Here is an 18,439-nt window from a genome sequence, read left to right on the forward strand (position 1 = left end):
GACCAACATGGTGAAACCTCATCTCTACAAAAAATACAAAAATTAGCCAGGCGTGGTGGTGCGCGCCTGTAATCCCAGCAACTCGGGAGGCCGAGGCCGGAGAATCACTTGAACCAGGGAGACAGAGGTTGCAGTGAGCCGAGATCACACCATTGCGCTCCAGCCTGGGCAAAGAGTGAGACTCCACCTCAAAAAAAAAAAGAGTAAGATCAAAGGACACACAAGTTTATCCTACTTTTTCTTTTCTTCTTATAATTTCTCTTATCTGTGTATGTGTAGGATTTTTTTAGATTTAAACTAGAACCTGCATAAATAACATATGACATGGCAAATTTTAAATGATTCCTCTCAATGGAAAACTGTTTTATACAGTCTTCACATAAAGCAATAATTAAAACTGCACATAATCTAAATGGATATGCTAGCAATCCACAATACCCTACACTTGTGGAGTTTTTAAATTTTTATTATTTTTTTTAAAATATGGAACTCTTCACAAATTTGCATGTCATCTTTGCACAGGGGCCATGCTAATCTCTGTATCGTTCCAATTTTAGTTCTGCCAAAATAAGCACCCTATACTTATTTAAAGTAAGAGATGGGAAACAAATTCCTAAGCAATTTTGACTTAAAAAAAATGTTTTGGCCGGGTACGGTGGCTCATGCTTGTAATCCTAGCACTTTGGGAGGCCAAGGCAGGAGGATCAGTTGAACTCAGGAGTTTGAGGCCAGCCTAGGCAATATAGTGAGATCTCATCTTTGTTTAAAAAAAAAAAAAGTTTTAAATATTTAATTTTCAAATTAATAGGAAAATACATTTAAAAAATACTTTCTAAAAAAATACTGTCAAATTTCAGTTTACAGACCTCTCCTCAAAGTCCTGGAATAAGATAAAGAATTCCTAGCCTAGGCAACATAAGGAGACCCAGTCCTTACAAAAATTAGCTAGGCATGGTGGCACGTGCCTGTAGTCCCAGCTACTAAGGAGGCTGAGGTGGGAGGATCACCTGAGTCTGGGGAGGTTGTGGTGGCAGTGAGCCATGATCATGCCAATGTACTACAGCCTGGGTGACAGAGTGAGACCCTATCTCAAAAAAAAAAGGATTCCTGATCTTCTATCTCTAATGTTATTATAAAATACATATTCAAAACAAACAACAGTGGCAACTATTTAACTATTGTGACAGAATGTCTTTTCTAAAGATGGTCACAACAGTATCTTTGTACCACAGGCTCTTCCAAAACCTTGTCAACTCCCTCAGCAAGAGGTGAAGTCTAATTCCCCTCCTCTGTCTGACTGTGCACTTGTAACCAATAGAAGGCTGTGGAAATGACAATGCTCAGCTTTCAAGGCTTTGTCAAAAAAAAAAACAAAAAAAAAAAACGCAAATTTGTCCTTGTTCACTTTAACATTTGAGGCCGCCAGGTTATACACAAGCAAGGCCACATGAAGGCAGTCTGGTCAACAATGCTAGCCTAGGTACCAGACATGTTGGTGAAAAAGCCATCAAACTATTTTGGCCCCCAGGAGTCAAGTGTGTCAATCTCAACTTTCCAGTCTTCCCAACTGAGATCCCAGTCACCACATGGCTGAGAAAAATCTATCCCCACTGTGCCCTTTCAGAGGGCACAACTTGCAGAATCGATGTGCATAATAAAAAGAGTGTTTCACGCCACTAAGTTTTGGAATGAGTGTTAAACAGCAGTATTAACAATAATAAATATATTGGGGAAAAAGTTAACCCCATCTCTAAAATTGGATATTTTTTAGTCTAAACAATGCTAGGTTCCTGACCTACAAAACACCAACAAAGTAAATGCAATAAAATTACATACGGATTTTCTCTTGTGTCCACCACCAAAAGTTCTAAATAAAACAAACTTACACTAATCACTCCTGATTTTCACAAATGACAATTAAAGGCCTTTTTATACTTCAGCTCTTAAATAAGTATCACAGAAATTATACGAACAAAGCCATGCCCACAGGCTCAAATGCTAGCTAGCTAAATTGTTAATACAAATTGTGATGTTTCTTCCCTTGCTGAGTATTAGAATATTCTCATCGCTTCTCGGCCTTTTGGCTAAGATCAAGTGTAGAATATTCTCTTCCCGTTATCTAGAAAAAAATGATTAACAAAATCCAATAATACTGAATATATCTTTTATATGTGGTCTACAATTGATAGTAATCATTTACTGCACAAGCTAAGACTGGAAAACATACCAACATTCTTAAAAAAAAAAAACTAGTTTAAAAGAAAGTAATTTTAAAAACTAGCCATTATAGGGCCAGGCACAGTGGCCCATGCCTGTAATCCCAGCACTTTGGGAGGCCGAGGCGGGTGGATCACCTGAGGGCAGGAGTTCGAGACCAGCCTGACCAACACAGAGAAACCCTGTCTCTACTAAAAATACAAAAATTAGCCAGGCGTGGTGGCGCATGCCTGTAATCCCAGCTACTTGGGAAGGCTGAGGCAGGAGAATCACTTGAACCCGGGAGGCGGAGGATGCAGTGAGCTGAGATCACGCCATTGCACTGCAGCCTAAGCAACAAGAGCGAAACTCCACCTTAAAAAAAAAAAATACCAACAAAACAAGTACATAATGTGGTAAGGGAGTATGACTGACCACACTGCCCTGCTCATCCTTAGGGACACCAAGGTGGACTGTCCAATCTTCCTCCCCAAATTTTACTGTATGGTTCTCGGTCTACCTGGAAAGGTTCTGGAGCAGAATAGTGACACAACTGTATCTAAAATTTGAGATCAGTCCAGTGGCTTTGTTTAGGATAGGCTGGCAGAGAGGCAAGGAGAACAGACACTAAAGTTTAGGCACAACAAGATAATAAAGGCGCACTAAAAGTAAAAATGAAAAAGCTAAAGTTGAAAAGCTTTTTGAAAGAAAAAACATAGAAGACTTGGCAATCAAGTACAGTGAATCTTCAACTATTACATAAAAGATCTCTTCTAAATTTATTAGATAGCTAGATAAGATCTTTTTTTTTTTTATTGTTTCTGTGCCGGAATTAAGTATGTCTAAAACTACAGTGCAATATCAGAAGTATTAATATATAAACACCTAGGTGGAAAATGAAATATACAAAATTACTCAGAATTCTAAATTATACAGATATGGGAAGGGTACCAGCTATTGGAGTCTTTCAAAATGGCACTGTGAATACAGAAATGAATACAACCAAGTAAGCAAAATCAAAGTGTCTCCAACTGATACCTACTATGTGAGCTCCAAAAGTACAGAATTATTATTGTATGCATTTTTCACTATTATATCTCCAGCATCTGGAATTTGTTGAATGAGCAAATAATTAAAGTACATTAAATCTCTAATCTCCATAAAATATAATTTATGTTAGTTTCAAAGGATATCTTATGGCTCTGTAGCTTTCAAAAACCACAGCAACAAAGGATAGAGAACAGTAGCCAAACTAGAATATGGAATAGATAATGCTTTTGGATGTTAAAAAATCCCAAAAGACTGAGGTAATAGAAATTAAACTAAATTTAGTGAGAGAGAACTAAGCAAACAGAAGAGGAAAACATGGGATTAATAATTTTAATTATAAATATAATATCTTCCCTAAACCCTCTCAGAAAAATAATGACTCAAATGTTGAGATGAAACTGAATATTACTAAACACAGATAGTAAGAAACAGCATAAAATGGGTAACACAATTTATATAATTTAAATGTAAAAAGATTTAAAATATCTTAGCATTGATTTTACAAAATCAGTAGACAGAGAGAGAGGGGCAGAGAGAGAGAGAGAAACAGATCCTGAACAAAATCCATCATCCCTCGTGCAGCCTAATTGGCTGAGAAATCATCACAAGGGTAATATGGGCATTGCACTAACAGTCTCATAAGCAGCCAATCAGCTTCTGGGTACAGACAATAAGCACCTTTAAATAGAACCTAGAAATTATTTCACTAAAATTTGGCAGTACTTAAGTTTTTTATTTAAATTGTTCAAGTCTAATTATGAGAGGGGAAATGTTGACTTAATACAAATTCAAAGATAAACTTTTACATAAGCAAGATAGGAAACACACTTTATTTACATCAAAGTGTAAAATCCTTTGTTACATTCTGCTTAACAATGCTTCTAAAAGAAATAAACGGTTATGTTCTATGGGCTTGATTTTATAAATAAACTCTTTCAGAAAGCATTTCTTTTTTTTTCAATCCAACTTGTAAAACACGCCATGTTTTCCATAAGAAACTAGTAGGGTGTTGCTATGGGAACAACATTTTAATACCATTTTTAAAACACCAGTAGCTTCAAAGAACAATAAGGTAAAGAAAAATGAAAGGAAACTATCTTATCTGATTGGGAAAAAAAGATAATCCTAGTATTTCACGATGCAACTGTTATAATCATGTTATAATCATGCAGCAAAAGCATTTCACATACTTTTTCTGTACATGGGAAGGAAAGTATTAGGGAATACTTTGGGAGATAATTAGCAAAGGTAAATTAATGCAAGCATTTTGAGTAAGAATAAACAGATGTTACCAGGTCCTTGTCCCAAGAAATCAGAAAGGAAAGGACACTGATGTGTGTTGAAACTCTGAAACACTATCTCTATTCATAGTCCTAGAAAGCCATCTGAATCAAATATAAGTGTTCTTTCAACTCAAGCCTAAAGAAAATGGGGGAATTATTAAGTAATAATGGATATACAAGTAATGCCTGAAAAGGTTCCATTTAGAAAATGGCCCCAGTTATAGATACCTAAGTGAATAGGGTGGGGAGGGATCTTAAATCTTAATTAATTTAGAAAAATATTTTGAACTAGTGGTTTGGACTTACAATTTTATCTGTTAACAAAAAAACTATATTTTTGTTAATAGCAAACAAAACCACAATTGAGTGGGAAAGAAAGATCACTACACACTTCCAAAAATGAACCTGGCCTACAGAGAGCTGGGCTTTTTAGACTCCAGACTTTACAAAGGTGCTGGAAAAAAGTCCACTGATTGCAGTCATTTTGCTACAGAGCAAAAAATATTTACTTCTAAGTTCTGAAGAGTAACATGGAATATATGGAAGGATTAATAACAATACTTTGCATTTTCATAATCCCACAAAGTCTACAAGGTACTCTCGTATAAATTAAATCACATGCCATTTTTCCTCTAAGATAATCAAGCTGGAAAGAACAACTATTATTCAGTGGCACATCTTCATAACATTCTGTCAGAGAATAATATTTATAGTTTTATTATAGGTCAACAATAGAATACTGGGTTTCAATAATATGAACTTTTCAATAAGTAGGAAAGACAGAGACATAAGACAGAATTAGGTTATATAAGACCATTTCTCATGAGATATATGAAAACACATTATAAAAGTCAAATTATTACATACAAAAGATTCTTGGTTGAGCTATGATGAATACTAAATTGCTCTATAACTAGTAACTAACCACCCAGACCCTCGCCATACCCCTTTCACTAACTACCTATTTTTCCATTTACTGTTAGAGTGCTTTTCCCTCCCTCCCACGCTACTAATCCTTTAAAGCCCATCTTAAGTATTTCCTTATCTTTGAAACTTTAAGATCACCATGTCCAAAGTCGCCTCACTCCACTTACTGTACCTACTCTTTCAGAATGCCTTCAATCACAGTCTTGTAGTATTAATTATATTCAAAAATGTGTCTTATCTTCTGGACCAGCATATAAGGTTCTTGATGGAAAGAAGCATGTCATATATTGCTCTTGTATAATCCTCTTCATTACTGAGATCATAATTGTCTCTTCCTCCTCTTAAATGTTTCAATGGACTCTCAAACTCAAGATGTCTTTTTTAAAAGAAAATCTGTCTGCCCTCTCCATCTTAGTTCTCTTCTAGAATTCCTCTCTCAAGAAGAGCGACTGGGCCAGGTGCAGGAGCTGACACCTGTAATCCCAGCACTTTGGAAGGCCAAGGCGGGCAGACTGCTTGAGCCCGGAAGTTTGAGACCAACCTGGGCAACATACTGAGACCTCATCTCTACTAAAAAAAAAAAAAAAAGAAAGAAAATTAGCCAGGCATAGTGGTAAATCCCTATTATCCCAGCCCAGCTACTCAGGAAACTGAAGAGGATCATTGGAGGCCAGAAAATCGAGGCTGCAGTGAGCTATTATCCTGCCACTGCACTGCAGCCTGGGCAACTGAGCAAGACCCTGTCTCAAAAAAAAAAAAAAAAAAATGAGAAAGGCCAGGCATGGTGGCTCACACCTGTAATCCCAGCACTTTGGGAGGCCAAGGTGGGGGATCACGAGGTCGGGAGTTCAAGACCAGCCTGGGCAACATGGTGAAACCCTGTCTCTACTAAAAATACAAAAATTAGCCGGGCATGGTAGCGTGCACCTGTAATCCTAGCTACTCAGGAGGCTAAGGCAGCAGAATTGCTTGAACCTGGGAAGCGGAGGTTGCAGTGAGCTGAGATTGCACCATTGCACTCCAGCCTGGGTGACAGAGCAAGACTCCATCTCAAAAAAAAAAAAAAAAAAAGAGAGAGAGAGAGAAAGAGCACATGCTATCTATTAGAAGTCAAATTAGCTGCCAAAGCCAGAAAAAACGGAAATCTTTGCCACCTCTCTCCCTTGCTGCCTATATCCAATTCATCAATTTCTACCCATCTGCCCTCAGGAAAAATCTCTAAGTTTTTTTCCACTTCTGTCTATCTTCCCTAGTCTGATTGCTGCAGAGGTTTTCTAACTACTCTCCCTACATCTTCTCCTCTATCTTTACTCTCATCTATTGATACCATAGTCAGAGTGGTAAAAAAAAAAAACTAATCTGACTGTGTCATTTCCCTGCTAAAACCCAAGATCATTAACACAGCCCACACAGCTGCATGTGACCTGGCCCTGTTAGGGGGTCTTCCCCTCTCAGGTCACTTTCATCCTCACTCATCACTTCAGGCACACCAGCATCTCCTATACTCTCAGATGTGGCATGCTGCGTCATGCTTATACACAATGTTCCCTCTACTCTGCCTAATGAGCTCCCACTCATCCTTCAAATCTCTGCACAAATGTTACTTTCTTGGGGAAATCCTCCTTGATGCCCTAAAGTTAGATAATCTTTCTCTTGTTATCCTGCCATGATATTATGCTTTTCCTTAGCTCTTATCATCTTGTGTGAATATTCGTGTGAATATTTGTTCATTAACAATCTCTTCTGAAAGACTTACAGTGCCTAGCACATAGAATAGGCAATGTATACCTCCTGAATGATTAATAATAAGTCTAATATTTAATGAACCCTATATGCCAGGCACTATGTTAAGTGCTTTCCACAGATAAATAATTATTATTCTCCCTATTTTTACAGGTGAAAAGAGATTAGTAATTTATACAAGATCACAGACCTAGTAAGTAAAAGAGCTAGGACAGGAACCTAAATCTGTCAGGTACTAAACCCATGCTTTTTACCATTAACTGAATTTGCTCCCCCAAACCATTGCTTGTAGAACTAAATAAATATATGTTGATTATTTAAAATGTCTACCTTCTATTGGACAAGAGGTTACTGAAAAAAACTGTGTACTCATACTATGATAAATATTAAGACACTTTTACACTAAGATAAAGAACAGTGGAAAAATTAAACGGAGTTTATTTTATGTTGTTTTGTTGTTTGTTTATTTATTTTTGAGACAGAGTATCACTCTGCCAGCCAGGCTGTAGTGCAGTGGCACAATCTCAGTTCACTGCAACCTCTGCCTCCCGGGTTCAAGTGAGTCTCATGCCTCAGCCTCCCAAGTAGCTGGGACTACAGGCACATGCCACCAGGCCCAGCTAATTTTTTTTTTTTTTTTTTTTTTTTTTTTTTTAGTAGAGATGGGGTTTCACTATGTTGGCCAGACTGGCTTGAACGCCTGATCTCAAGTGATCCACCTGCCTCCCAAAGTGCTGGGATTACAGGCGTGAGCCACCGTGCCTAGACTTTATTTTTATTTTTTGAGACTAGGTCTTGTTATGTTGCCCAGGCTAGAGTGCAGTGTCTATTCACAAGCACAAATGTAGCACACTGCAGCCTCAAACTCCTGGGCTCAAGCAATCCTCCTGCCTTAGCCTCCCAAGTAGCCAGGACTACAGGAGCACAATACTGTACCCAATTCAGTTTTATTTAATTTGGAAATATTAATCCATTGAGTTATACAACTGGGTTGTATAACTGGGTCTCAGACTGAAAGCAATAGATGGCCCAAGACTAAATAGCTACATACCTCCACTGTTATAAGCAAGGCTCTGTACTGGTATAAAATAAGCCTTGCTGTAGTTTGCTATGTCCCCATTTCTGCCTTCATTGGAGTACTAACAGCAAAATCCAGAGCCTATCTTGATTGGATTTATTATACTCCAATTGGAGAGTAGGGAAGAATTTTAATGAAATCTCACGAAGTTTTTCTACATTAAGCTTAACTTGAATGACTTGAAAAAGGAAGTAGCTATAGTGGCTATTTTACTTCCTGGCAATCCTAATCAACCCAAAGACAATGCAAGGAAGCCATGCAGAATTGGATGGTTAGAGAACTCATCTGAGACTACCAGTAATCTAACACAAAACCTGTAGAAAAGTTTCTTTCAAAAAGGAATTAGAGCTGAATATCAGAAGAAGTTTAAACAACAAAGTTATACTTGTGGAACAGGTTCTAACTCAGCTTTCTTTACTATTTGATTTCACTAACATAATTATGGATACAAATAAGCCCATAAACTGTCCCATAACATGTAGATAGTTATGATGTAGGGGAGAAGTAATCACTTTGAAAGGCAATTAACAAAGAAACACTATTAAACTCAACAGATTGGAATAATTTTTCTAGATTAGTACCAGCTGCTATTGAACAATTCATGTATGTTTGTAATTAAATTTCTTCTTCTTCTGAGGCATCTTTGAACCTCAGTAGTCAAAGTGTCACCTTTGGACCAGCAGCATCAGCATTACCTAAGAGCTTATTAGAAATTTAGAGTATCGGCTGGGCACAGTGGCTCACGCCTGTAATCCCAGCACTTTGGGAGGCCAAGGCAGGCCTATTACCTGAGGTCATGAGTTCGAGGCCAGCCTGGCCAACATGGTGATACCCCATCTCTACTAAAAATACAGAAATTGGCCGGGCATGGTGGCGCATGCCTGTAATCCCAGCTACTTGGGAGGCTGAGGCAGGAGACTCATTTGAACCTGGGAGGCAGAGGTTGCAGTGAGCTGAGATAGCACCATTGCACTCCAGCTTGGGCGACAAGAGCGAAACTCCATCTCAAACAAAAAAAAGAAAGAAAGAAAGAGAAAGAAAAGGAAGGAGGAAAGAAAAGAAAAGAAAGGAAAAGAAAAGAAAAGAAAAGAAATTAATTTAGAATATCAAGCTCTTTCCCAGGCCTGCTGAATGAGAATCTGCATTTTAGGATTTTAACAAGATCCCCAGGTGATACGTAGGGCCATAAAATCTGAAAATCACTGGATTATAGAATGAATCAAGGAAAAACAATCTTCACAACCTTCAGTGTGGGATCACTGGCTGTGATGCTGCTGGAGACTGGCTAATTGAAAAAGAATACTGGATAGGCAAATCCATAGAGGCAGAAAGTAGATTTAGATTAGTGGTTGCCAAGGGCTGAGTTGGGGAGGGGAAGGGGTAATGGGAAATGACCACTACTGGGTACAGAGTTTCTTTGTGGGATGATGAAAATGTTCTGGAATGAGACAGTGGTGATGGTTGCACGACGTGTGAAAACACTAAAAATGAATGGATTATATAACTTAAAAGGACTGATTTTACGGTATGTGAATTGTATCTCAATTTTTAGAAAAGAAAAATATACTAGCACTGGGTCTTTTCCAGTCTCTCTCATGAAAGAGTCTAACTGGCTATTTCAATACTACATGACTGGCCATTAAAATTAAATATGGAGACTTATACTGACAGTCATTCTCTTGAATAAAACCATTCAATCTATCCTATTTGCATAGACTATCCTATTTGCATAGACTATCCAATGTTCAATAGTTGTATTTTGTATAGACTATGAATGGCAAATCATGTATCTCTTCATAAAGACAAATGAGAAGGGATAATGAATGGCTGGAACAGAAGGGGACACACAATAATTTACACAATAATAATGCCTTGAAAGGTGATAGTACTATTATATTTCTAGTTGTAATATTACTATTATATAATCTTCTATATCTTTCCCAAAACTAAGTAATCAGATCTGTGAAATTCAGGTCACCATTTTTACCCAACCCTCCCCATCCCACCCACCTTGGCTCTTTTGCTCAGTAAACTGCGCCATCTAGCTAACAGAGAAATCATCACTAAAAGGTTTGTTTCCTAAATCTCTCTTAAATCTCAAATACTTCTCACCAATTCCTCCATTTTTACAAAGTCATTCAAGGTAGGGCCGGGCACGGTAGCTCATGCCTGTAATCCCAGCACTTTCGGAGATGGAGGCAGGTGGATCACTTTAGGTTAGGAATTTGAGACTAGCCTGGCTGTCACGGCGCAAAACCCTGTCTCTACTAAAAATATCAAAAAAAATTTAGGTGGGTATGGTGGTGCATGCCTGTATTCCCAGCTACTCAGGAAGCTGAGGCACAAGAAGCACAAGAATCGCTTGAACCCAGGAGACACAAAACACTTGAATCTGGGAGGCGGAGGTTGCAGTGAACAGAGATTACACCACTACACTCCAGCGTGGGCAACAAAGCAAGAAAAAAAGTCATTCAAGATGGCCCCAGGCTAACATTTTAACCTTTCTACCCTCAACTCTTCCTTGCAACCATATTAGACTTTTCCCATTCCTTTAAAGAACCAACCTCTCTAGTCTTTATTTTGTATTTTTTATATTACTAGTATTTTATTGTGGCACAATTTACATACAGCAAAATGCACAAGTCTTAAGTGACCAGCTTGAATTTTGACAGATATAAACACCTGTGTAACCACCAACCAAGATATACAACATTTTGGCCAGGAAGGGTGGCTCACACCTGTAATCCCAGCACTTTGTGGAGGGCCGAGGCAGGCGGATCACTTGAGGTCAGGAGTTTGAGACCAGCATGGCCAACATGGTGAAACCCCATCTCTATTAAAAACACAAAAATTAGCCAGGTGTGGTGGTGCACGCCTGTAATCCCAGCTACTTGGGAGGCTGAGAAAGGAGAATCGCTTGAACCCAGCAAGGTGGAGGTTGCAGTGAGCTGAGATGGCGCCACTGCACTCCAGCCTGGGCAACAGAAGACATACAACATTTCCATTACCCTGTAAAGTTTCTGTGAACTCCTTTCCACTCAACCCTCCTGCCCACCCAAGGCAATCACTATTCTGATTTCTATCACAATACGTATTTCTGTCTGCTCTTAAATTTCATATAAATAAAACCATACCCATATGTGTTATTTTGTATCTGGCTTCTTTTATTTAAATTAATGTTTCTGAGATTCATCCATGTTATTAAGTACATCAATTTTCTTTTTTAGAGTTTAATATTAATGCAGTCTATGGATACACCATAAATTATTGATCCACTCTCCTATGGCTGAACATTTGGATTTTCCCTTGTTTGGGGCTATTATGAATAAAGCTGTTATGAACATCCTTGTACAAGTTTTTTGTAGTCATGTGCATTAATTTCTCTTGGGTACAAATTACTGAAAAATGGAATTGCTGGATCATGCAATAGGTATATGTATAAATTCATCAGAAACTGCAAACTTTTTGCCCAAGTGGCTATACCGTTTCATGCTTCCATCAGTACCAGTTACTCCATAACTTCATTAACAATGGTATTATCAGTCTTCTTCATTTTAGCCATTCTGGTGGAGGTATAGTATATTTTTAAAATCTAGTTCAGTTTAATTATTAAATTATTTTAATATATTTTATATATATCGCTAAAACACAAAAAACATAGCAGAGATTATAATCAAATAAATAATCCTCTGACCCATACTTCACCTTTCCCATATGCAACTATTAACTTTTTCTGGTTTTTGTTTGAGTATTTTCTATCTTCAAGTGTTTATACCACTATTCTTGACTTACCAACTTTAAGCATTATTGATTTTCTGATATAATGGATGAAACTGTAGCTCATTTACCTTCCATTTCCAACATTCCTCTCCTTTTGATCATTTTTAGTTCATCTACTGTTTACTTTAAAAATTATTATTCATATAAGTTTTTGTTTCACCAACTTTGGTTTTTTTGTTTTTGTTTGTTTTTTTGAGACAATCTCCCTCTGTCACCCAGGCTGGAGGACAGGGGCTCACTGCAACCTCCACCTCCCAGGTTCAAGCAATTCTCATGCCTCAGCCTGCCAAGTAGCTGGGATTACAGGCACCCGCTACCACGTCAGGCTAATTTTTGTATTTTTAGTAGAGATGGGGTTTCGCCATGTTGCCTAGGCTGGTCTCCAACTCCTGAGCTCAAGCGATCCACCCGCCTCAGCCTCCAAAAGTGCTGGGATTACAGGCGTGAGCTACCACGCCCAGCCATTTCATCAACTTTTAACAGTACCTCTATTCTCCACACATTAGTGAGGGAAACCCTAGTTGCAGCAGTTAAGTAAGCCCCAAAATTTTACTTGTGGAACACAACAAAAATTTACACATTGCCGTTTTAATAACTACAATTTGGTAGGCTTAAAGGAATTAAAGCAGTCAACTCCTCAAATACTATTGATAAAACTAAGAGGGTGAGCACTGCTCTCTCTCTCTCTCTCTCATGTCTGGGCTTTCCTCCATGCTGTTTCAGACCAAATGTCCTTCTACATTCTCCCTTCTCCACCTGGCTAGCCCCTATTAGGCTTTCAAATTTATGCTACCACAAAATCCCCAAAGAGTCTTCCCAGACTGCCAAGTATGAGCTGGATGCTTCTCCAGCACACTGTGCTTAACTTTGTCACAGTATTGATTATACAGTGTTGAAAATGGCTTTCTTGTCTGTCTGCTCCAAAACTATAAACTTCTTGAGGGAAAGGGAAAAACTGTATTCACTACTACATCCTCAGCATTTAGCACAATGCCTAGATTATAATAGATACTCAAATATTAAATGCAAAATTAAATTACTTGAATAGTAATTGGTACAATAGTAAATATTATTCAAATAATTACTTGATTAGTAATGACCTCAAATTCCTATTCAAGTAATGTATATTCAAACGACTATTTTCCACCCCTTATTCATTAAATCATACATGGTTATGGAAAGGAAAATCAGAATGGATCAAAAATTTTAGATAATAAATAGTCCACAAAATTTAATTTTTAATCTTCTTTTTTTTTTTTTTTAATGAGACTGGGTCTTGCTATTTTGCCCAGGCTGGTCTCAAACTCCTGAGCTCAAGCGATCCTCTTGCCTCAGCCTCCCAAAGTGCTGGGTTTACAGGCATCAGCCACCACGCCCAGCACACAAATTTTAATTTTATATTTCAAATAAGAGTATGCCTGAACACAAAGTTTAAAATCTTCTACTACAAAAAAAAAACTTTATCAAAACAAATACCACTCCCTTATAATGTCACTAATATTGTTAAAGTAACAATTTCAAGTAAATTCTTGCATTTATTTAACAATTTATTAACAGCCCACTTTGTTCCAAGCACCGTATAGACAGATTCCAAGGATTCAATAGTGAATATATCAGATACAAACTCTGAGCTAAATTTCATGAAGTCATAGTGAATCTATGCCAAAAATCCCCCATTTTAGACATGAAGAAACTAAGATTCACAGGAATTAGATACATTCTATTGACAGTTGCTTATGGGATTAATAATTCTTCTAAATCAAGAAACTAAAAAACAGGTTGCACAGACTGAGATATTTAATTCCAAACCGAAATTAAGCAGAATAAGTAGCCTGAAGAACAAACTAGAATAAAAGTAGAACTCATCCATATTGTAATCCAAGAGTTTATATCTAGTATATATCACTAAAATATATGCAAGAGTAAGACTCTGCCCTCACAGGCAACCACTTCCTCCTGGTAACTCAGAAGATTTTTGACATCCTTGGAAAGAAGTGCTTCGCCAAAACATTTCATGAGATTCAGTTGATACTGCAGTTAGAGGGTGGAGCTGAGAATGACCAGAAAGTTTAGCAAGGAAAGAGATTCTGAGAATCTGAGGAACCTGTGAACTGCTGCACGGCATACTCCCTCAGCAGTGCCAGCCTTACTAGCAAATCAAAACATACCTGATTCCCCTTTAAAATCTTCATCTCAGCCAGGCGTGGTAGTTCACGCCTGTAATCCCAGCACTTTGGGAGGCCTAGGCAGGTGGATCACCTGAAGTTGGGAGTTCGAGACCAGCCTGACCAATATGGAGAAACCCTGTCTCTACTAAAAATACAAAATTAGCTGGGCGTGCTGGCGCATGCCTGTAATGCCAGCTACTCGGGAGGCTGAGAGAGGAGAATCGCTTGAATCCAGGAAGCAGAGGTTGAGGTGAGCCGAGATCACGCCATTGCACTCCAGCCTGGGCAACAAGAGCAAAATTCCATTTCAAAATAAATAAATAAATAAATCTTCATCTCTATTGCTACCTAGCAAATGGGTCCAGGTACTAATAGTAACTTGCCAAAGATGTACAGGATAATAGTGGAATCCAGATACAACCCCAAGTCTATCTGAATCCAAAGTTCAAGTTCTTTCCCACATTACAATCTGAAGCCAAAGGCATATTTAAAAATATATCTTTTTTTAGTTTTATCACTTCAATCTCCTATTTTTAATCTAGAATTACTAAGTTTATGTTAAATTTTATAGTTTGGTATCTTCTATAAGAACACATTTTAAAATGAAATTTATGGTCTTAAGAATAACTTACTTTGACCACAGTGAAAACAAGTTAAGCTATTTTCTTTGCTTAGAGTTTAAATAGGAAAAAGTTATTACCAATAATAATACCAACAACAAAAACCAGCACCATTTACTGCACATTTATATTCAGACTCTGAGCCAAGCCCCTCACATACCAGTATCAGATTTATTTTCAGTCTTTCTTCACTCTGCATTTATATCACTAGCACAACTTTGCTTCAATATTATTCAAGAGAAAAATAAACACTAAAAATAGGGAATTAATAGCCAATTAAATCTAACTGCTTAGAGCAAGAATATTAAATTGATAATTTTTATATTTTTAGGAGAACTAAAATAACTCTACTGATGTACTCAGTAGGGAGGGATACTGACACAGCAGAAAGCCAACTTTTCAATCATAAGCCACCAATTCTTCAAAGAAGGAAAGCATTTGCAGCTACCACAAGAGCCTAAAGGTTGTGCTAACAGCTAACTAGTCTATTCCCTTAGGGTGGCGGAAATGGAAAAGTTTTCAGCTACATCTATGACTTGTGTTACCACACCATCCCATCTTCCCTTACCATAACACACACACAAATACACACACACATCAGAAACTGATGAGCAAAGCTGATATCTTTTTTCAAACTGTTCCTTCTCACAAAAGTGAGTAACACAAAAGTGAGAAGGAACAAAACCCCAGAAACCTGTATGGCCCACCTCTTTTCTATTACTGGCAATAATGGGTGTTTAAATCACCTTCTGACAATACAAAAATATGTCACTTAGTCTTCTCATAGGAAACACAGTAGCTTGAAAAATAGTCCAATAGGTGTATACATACACACACACACACACATCTTCCAAGAGTCTCATGACTAAACAGGCATAGTAGAGCAGACAACAGACAGATACACGATAGGACTGGAGGTTCTATTTGCTGGCTGGCTCCTTGTACCTTTTCAGGTCTTAAAAGGAAATAAAAAATGCTACAGTGTAGTTCCTCCCTAGGCACTGACCTTGTATTAGTTTCCCAGAATCCTCCTAAAATAATAGCAAACTCCAATCCCAAACTCTTACAAGATTTCATTTTTAAGTATAGGAGTTGGCAGAAAGTCTTTATTTTGCCAAGGAAGCTAAATATATATTTGAGAAAAATATTAACTATCACCATATATTGCAAGGAAAAAAACCCCACATTTTTCATAAGGAAATATCCATGCTGAGTCTTCAACTCCAAAAGTAAAATTTTTGTTTGTTTTTAAGGAAAACATAAGGATCACACCAAAGAACAGATCTTGCTCAAGGGAAATTTCACATATAATTTACTTAGTTCTATTCTCTTAACACCATACCAAATTTTAAAGAAAATAACTGTTATAGAACATCATGTTAAAAGTCTGAAAAAAAAATTCTTTTTCTACTTTGAGTGTTTTTTACAAAAATCTCAGTACTAAACTTTGATTTTGTCCCTTTCACAGAAAAGGTAAAATACTTGATTCACACATCTATTTCCACTAATCTATACTTTCATAAAGTTGCACGCATATTTAAAAAGAAAAAGAAACTTGCACTCAGTGTAAAACATAAAAACAAGCCAGGTGTGGTGGCTCATGTCTGTAATCACAGCACTTTGGAAGGCCAAGGTGACCAGATCACTTGAGGTCAGGAGTTCGAGACCAGCCTGGCCAACACGGTGAAACCCCATCTCTGCTAAAAATACAAAAAAAAAAAAAAAATTAGCCAGGGATGGTGGCACATGCTTGTAATCCCAGCTACTCAGGAGACTGAGGCAGGAAAATCACTTGAACCTGGGAGGCGGAGGTTGCAGTGAGCCGAGATTGCGCCACTGCACTCCAGCCTGGGTGACAGAGCAAGACTCTGTCTCAAAAATAAATAAATAAACAACCAAACAAAACATAAAAACAACTGAGATAATGTAATTAAATAATCTTAATAAAACTAAATAGATATTTCTCAACTTGCAATACATATAATTTAATAAAATAATTTTAAGCTTGGTAGAAATTAAATTAAAAAGAATTAGAGCCTTGGCTTATAGACATTTTAGAGTTTTTCTCAGAGGAATCCTCAGCAAACATACCTTCTATCAATTCCACTTCATAAATTTAAAAAAGCAAAGGTTTATTCCTTTATGCCAAGAGGAAAGTTCCAAGGATTCCACTGAAGTTTACAGAGCAGCCTGCTACACCACCATGGTGGCAAGAGAGGGAAAGAAAGAAAGAAGGAAAAGTGCTGCTCCACTCCACCCTGCCTGCTGGGCACTATGTGGAAGAACTGCAGGTGACAGCCCCTTTCAGCTGATCCTGCCTCTCACCACAGAAACATCAATGCTGGGATATTGATGGATATATACACTGAGAAAGAACTGAGCAGAGGTGAATGAGGAAGTGGAGTTAATCGCAACCCAAGCCAGAGCTGAGGGAGGCAGCAGTCTGAAGAAGTCAGTATTTCCCTATTTCTCTTCCCTCCTCAATAAACTGAATGTTTATGCCCCTTGCCCTCCCAAATTCGTATGTTGAAATCCTAAACCCTAACCAAAGTGATGATATTAGGACATGAGGCCTCTGGGAGGTGACTAGGTCACAAGGACAGAGCCCTCATGAATGGAATTAGTTCCCTTATGTAAGAGAGCCGAGAGAAATGGTTGGCTTTCCACCATGTGGAGACATAGGGAGAAGACGGCTGTCCATCTGTGAACTAGGAAGCGGACCCTTACCAGACACTGAATGGGCCAGACACTGAATGGGCCTTGATCCTGGACTTCCCAGCCTCCAGAATTGTTAGAAATAGGTGTTTATAAGCCACCAAGTCTATGGTATTTTGTTATGACAGCCCAAACAGACTAAGACACCTCCTCAACCTATGCCCTTCACCCTACTTCCCCCTAATTTTCCCTTCAGCCACTCTTCACTTCATTTGGAAATATCTCGATGTTGTTAGAAGTACTCAGGAGTAATAATATTTTATTGTATTTTATATATATACATTTTTTTTTGAGATGGGGTTCTCACTCTGTCACCCAGGCTGGAGTGTAGTGGTGCAATCGTAACTCACTGTAACCTCTAACTCCTGGACTCAAGCAATCCTCCCACCTCAGCCTCCCAGGTAGCTAGGACTACAGGTGAGTGCCACTATGCCCAGCTAATTATTATTATTATTATTATTATTATTATTATTATTGAGACAGGGTCTCACAATATTGTCCAGGCTGATCTCAAACTCTTGGCCTCAAGCAATCATCCCACCTCAGTCTCCCAAAGTGCTGGGATTACAGGTGGGGGCCACCACACCTAGACTCAAAGGTAATAATCTTATAATCTTTATATCCTACAAAACTAGAATGATTAATAAATTTGAAATTTATATTTGTATTATTCCAGATTAAATTATATTTCATGAAAATTAATGGACTCTCTGCTCTTGTGGGGGGAAAAATTCTCTGTATTTTTGCAAAGAAAAAAGTCTAGAAGAATATACAAAAAAAAAAATGATTACTTTTGAGTGTTGACATAACAGGTACTTTTACCAGTCTTTTTCTATATTGTCTGCTAATTTTACGACAAACATATTTTAATCTCATAAT

General features: G+C 37.8%; 1 protein-coding gene and 2 pseudogenes across 24 annotated transcripts in view; 1 reads left to right on the plus strand and 2 right to left on the minus strand.

The window, feature by feature from the left end:
* The window catches only part of CDK19 (cyclin dependent kinase 19), a 205,404-nt gene that overhangs the window by 110,917 nt on the left and 76,048 nt on the right, over positions 1-18,439 (minus strand). Inside the window, exon 4 of one of the 24 annotated variants that reach the window (XM_063812634.1) lies at positions 14,226-14,506. The exons of the other annotated variants lie outside the window; for them this stretch is intronic. Coding sequence (XP_063668704.1) covers positions 14,226-14,249 — 24 coding nt within the window. The 5' untranslated portion in view covers positions 14,250-14,506. The remainder of the gene's footprint in view (positions 1-14,225; positions 14,507-18,439) is intronic. 24 annotated transcript variants of the gene reach the window in all.
* On the minus strand, positions 478-575 carry LOC112209597 (U6 spliceosomal RNA; annotated as a pseudogene).
* On the plus strand, positions 2,065-2,228 carry LOC112209729 (U2 spliceosomal RNA; annotated as a pseudogene).

The sequence above is a fragment of the Pan troglodytes genome, chromosome 5, assembly GCF_028858775.2.
Source record: "Pan troglodytes isolate AG18354 chromosome 5, NHGRI_mPanTro3-v2.0_pri, whole genome shotgun sequence".
Classification (NCBI taxonomy): Eukaryota; Metazoa; Chordata; class Mammalia; order Primates; family Hominidae; genus Pan; species Pan troglodytes.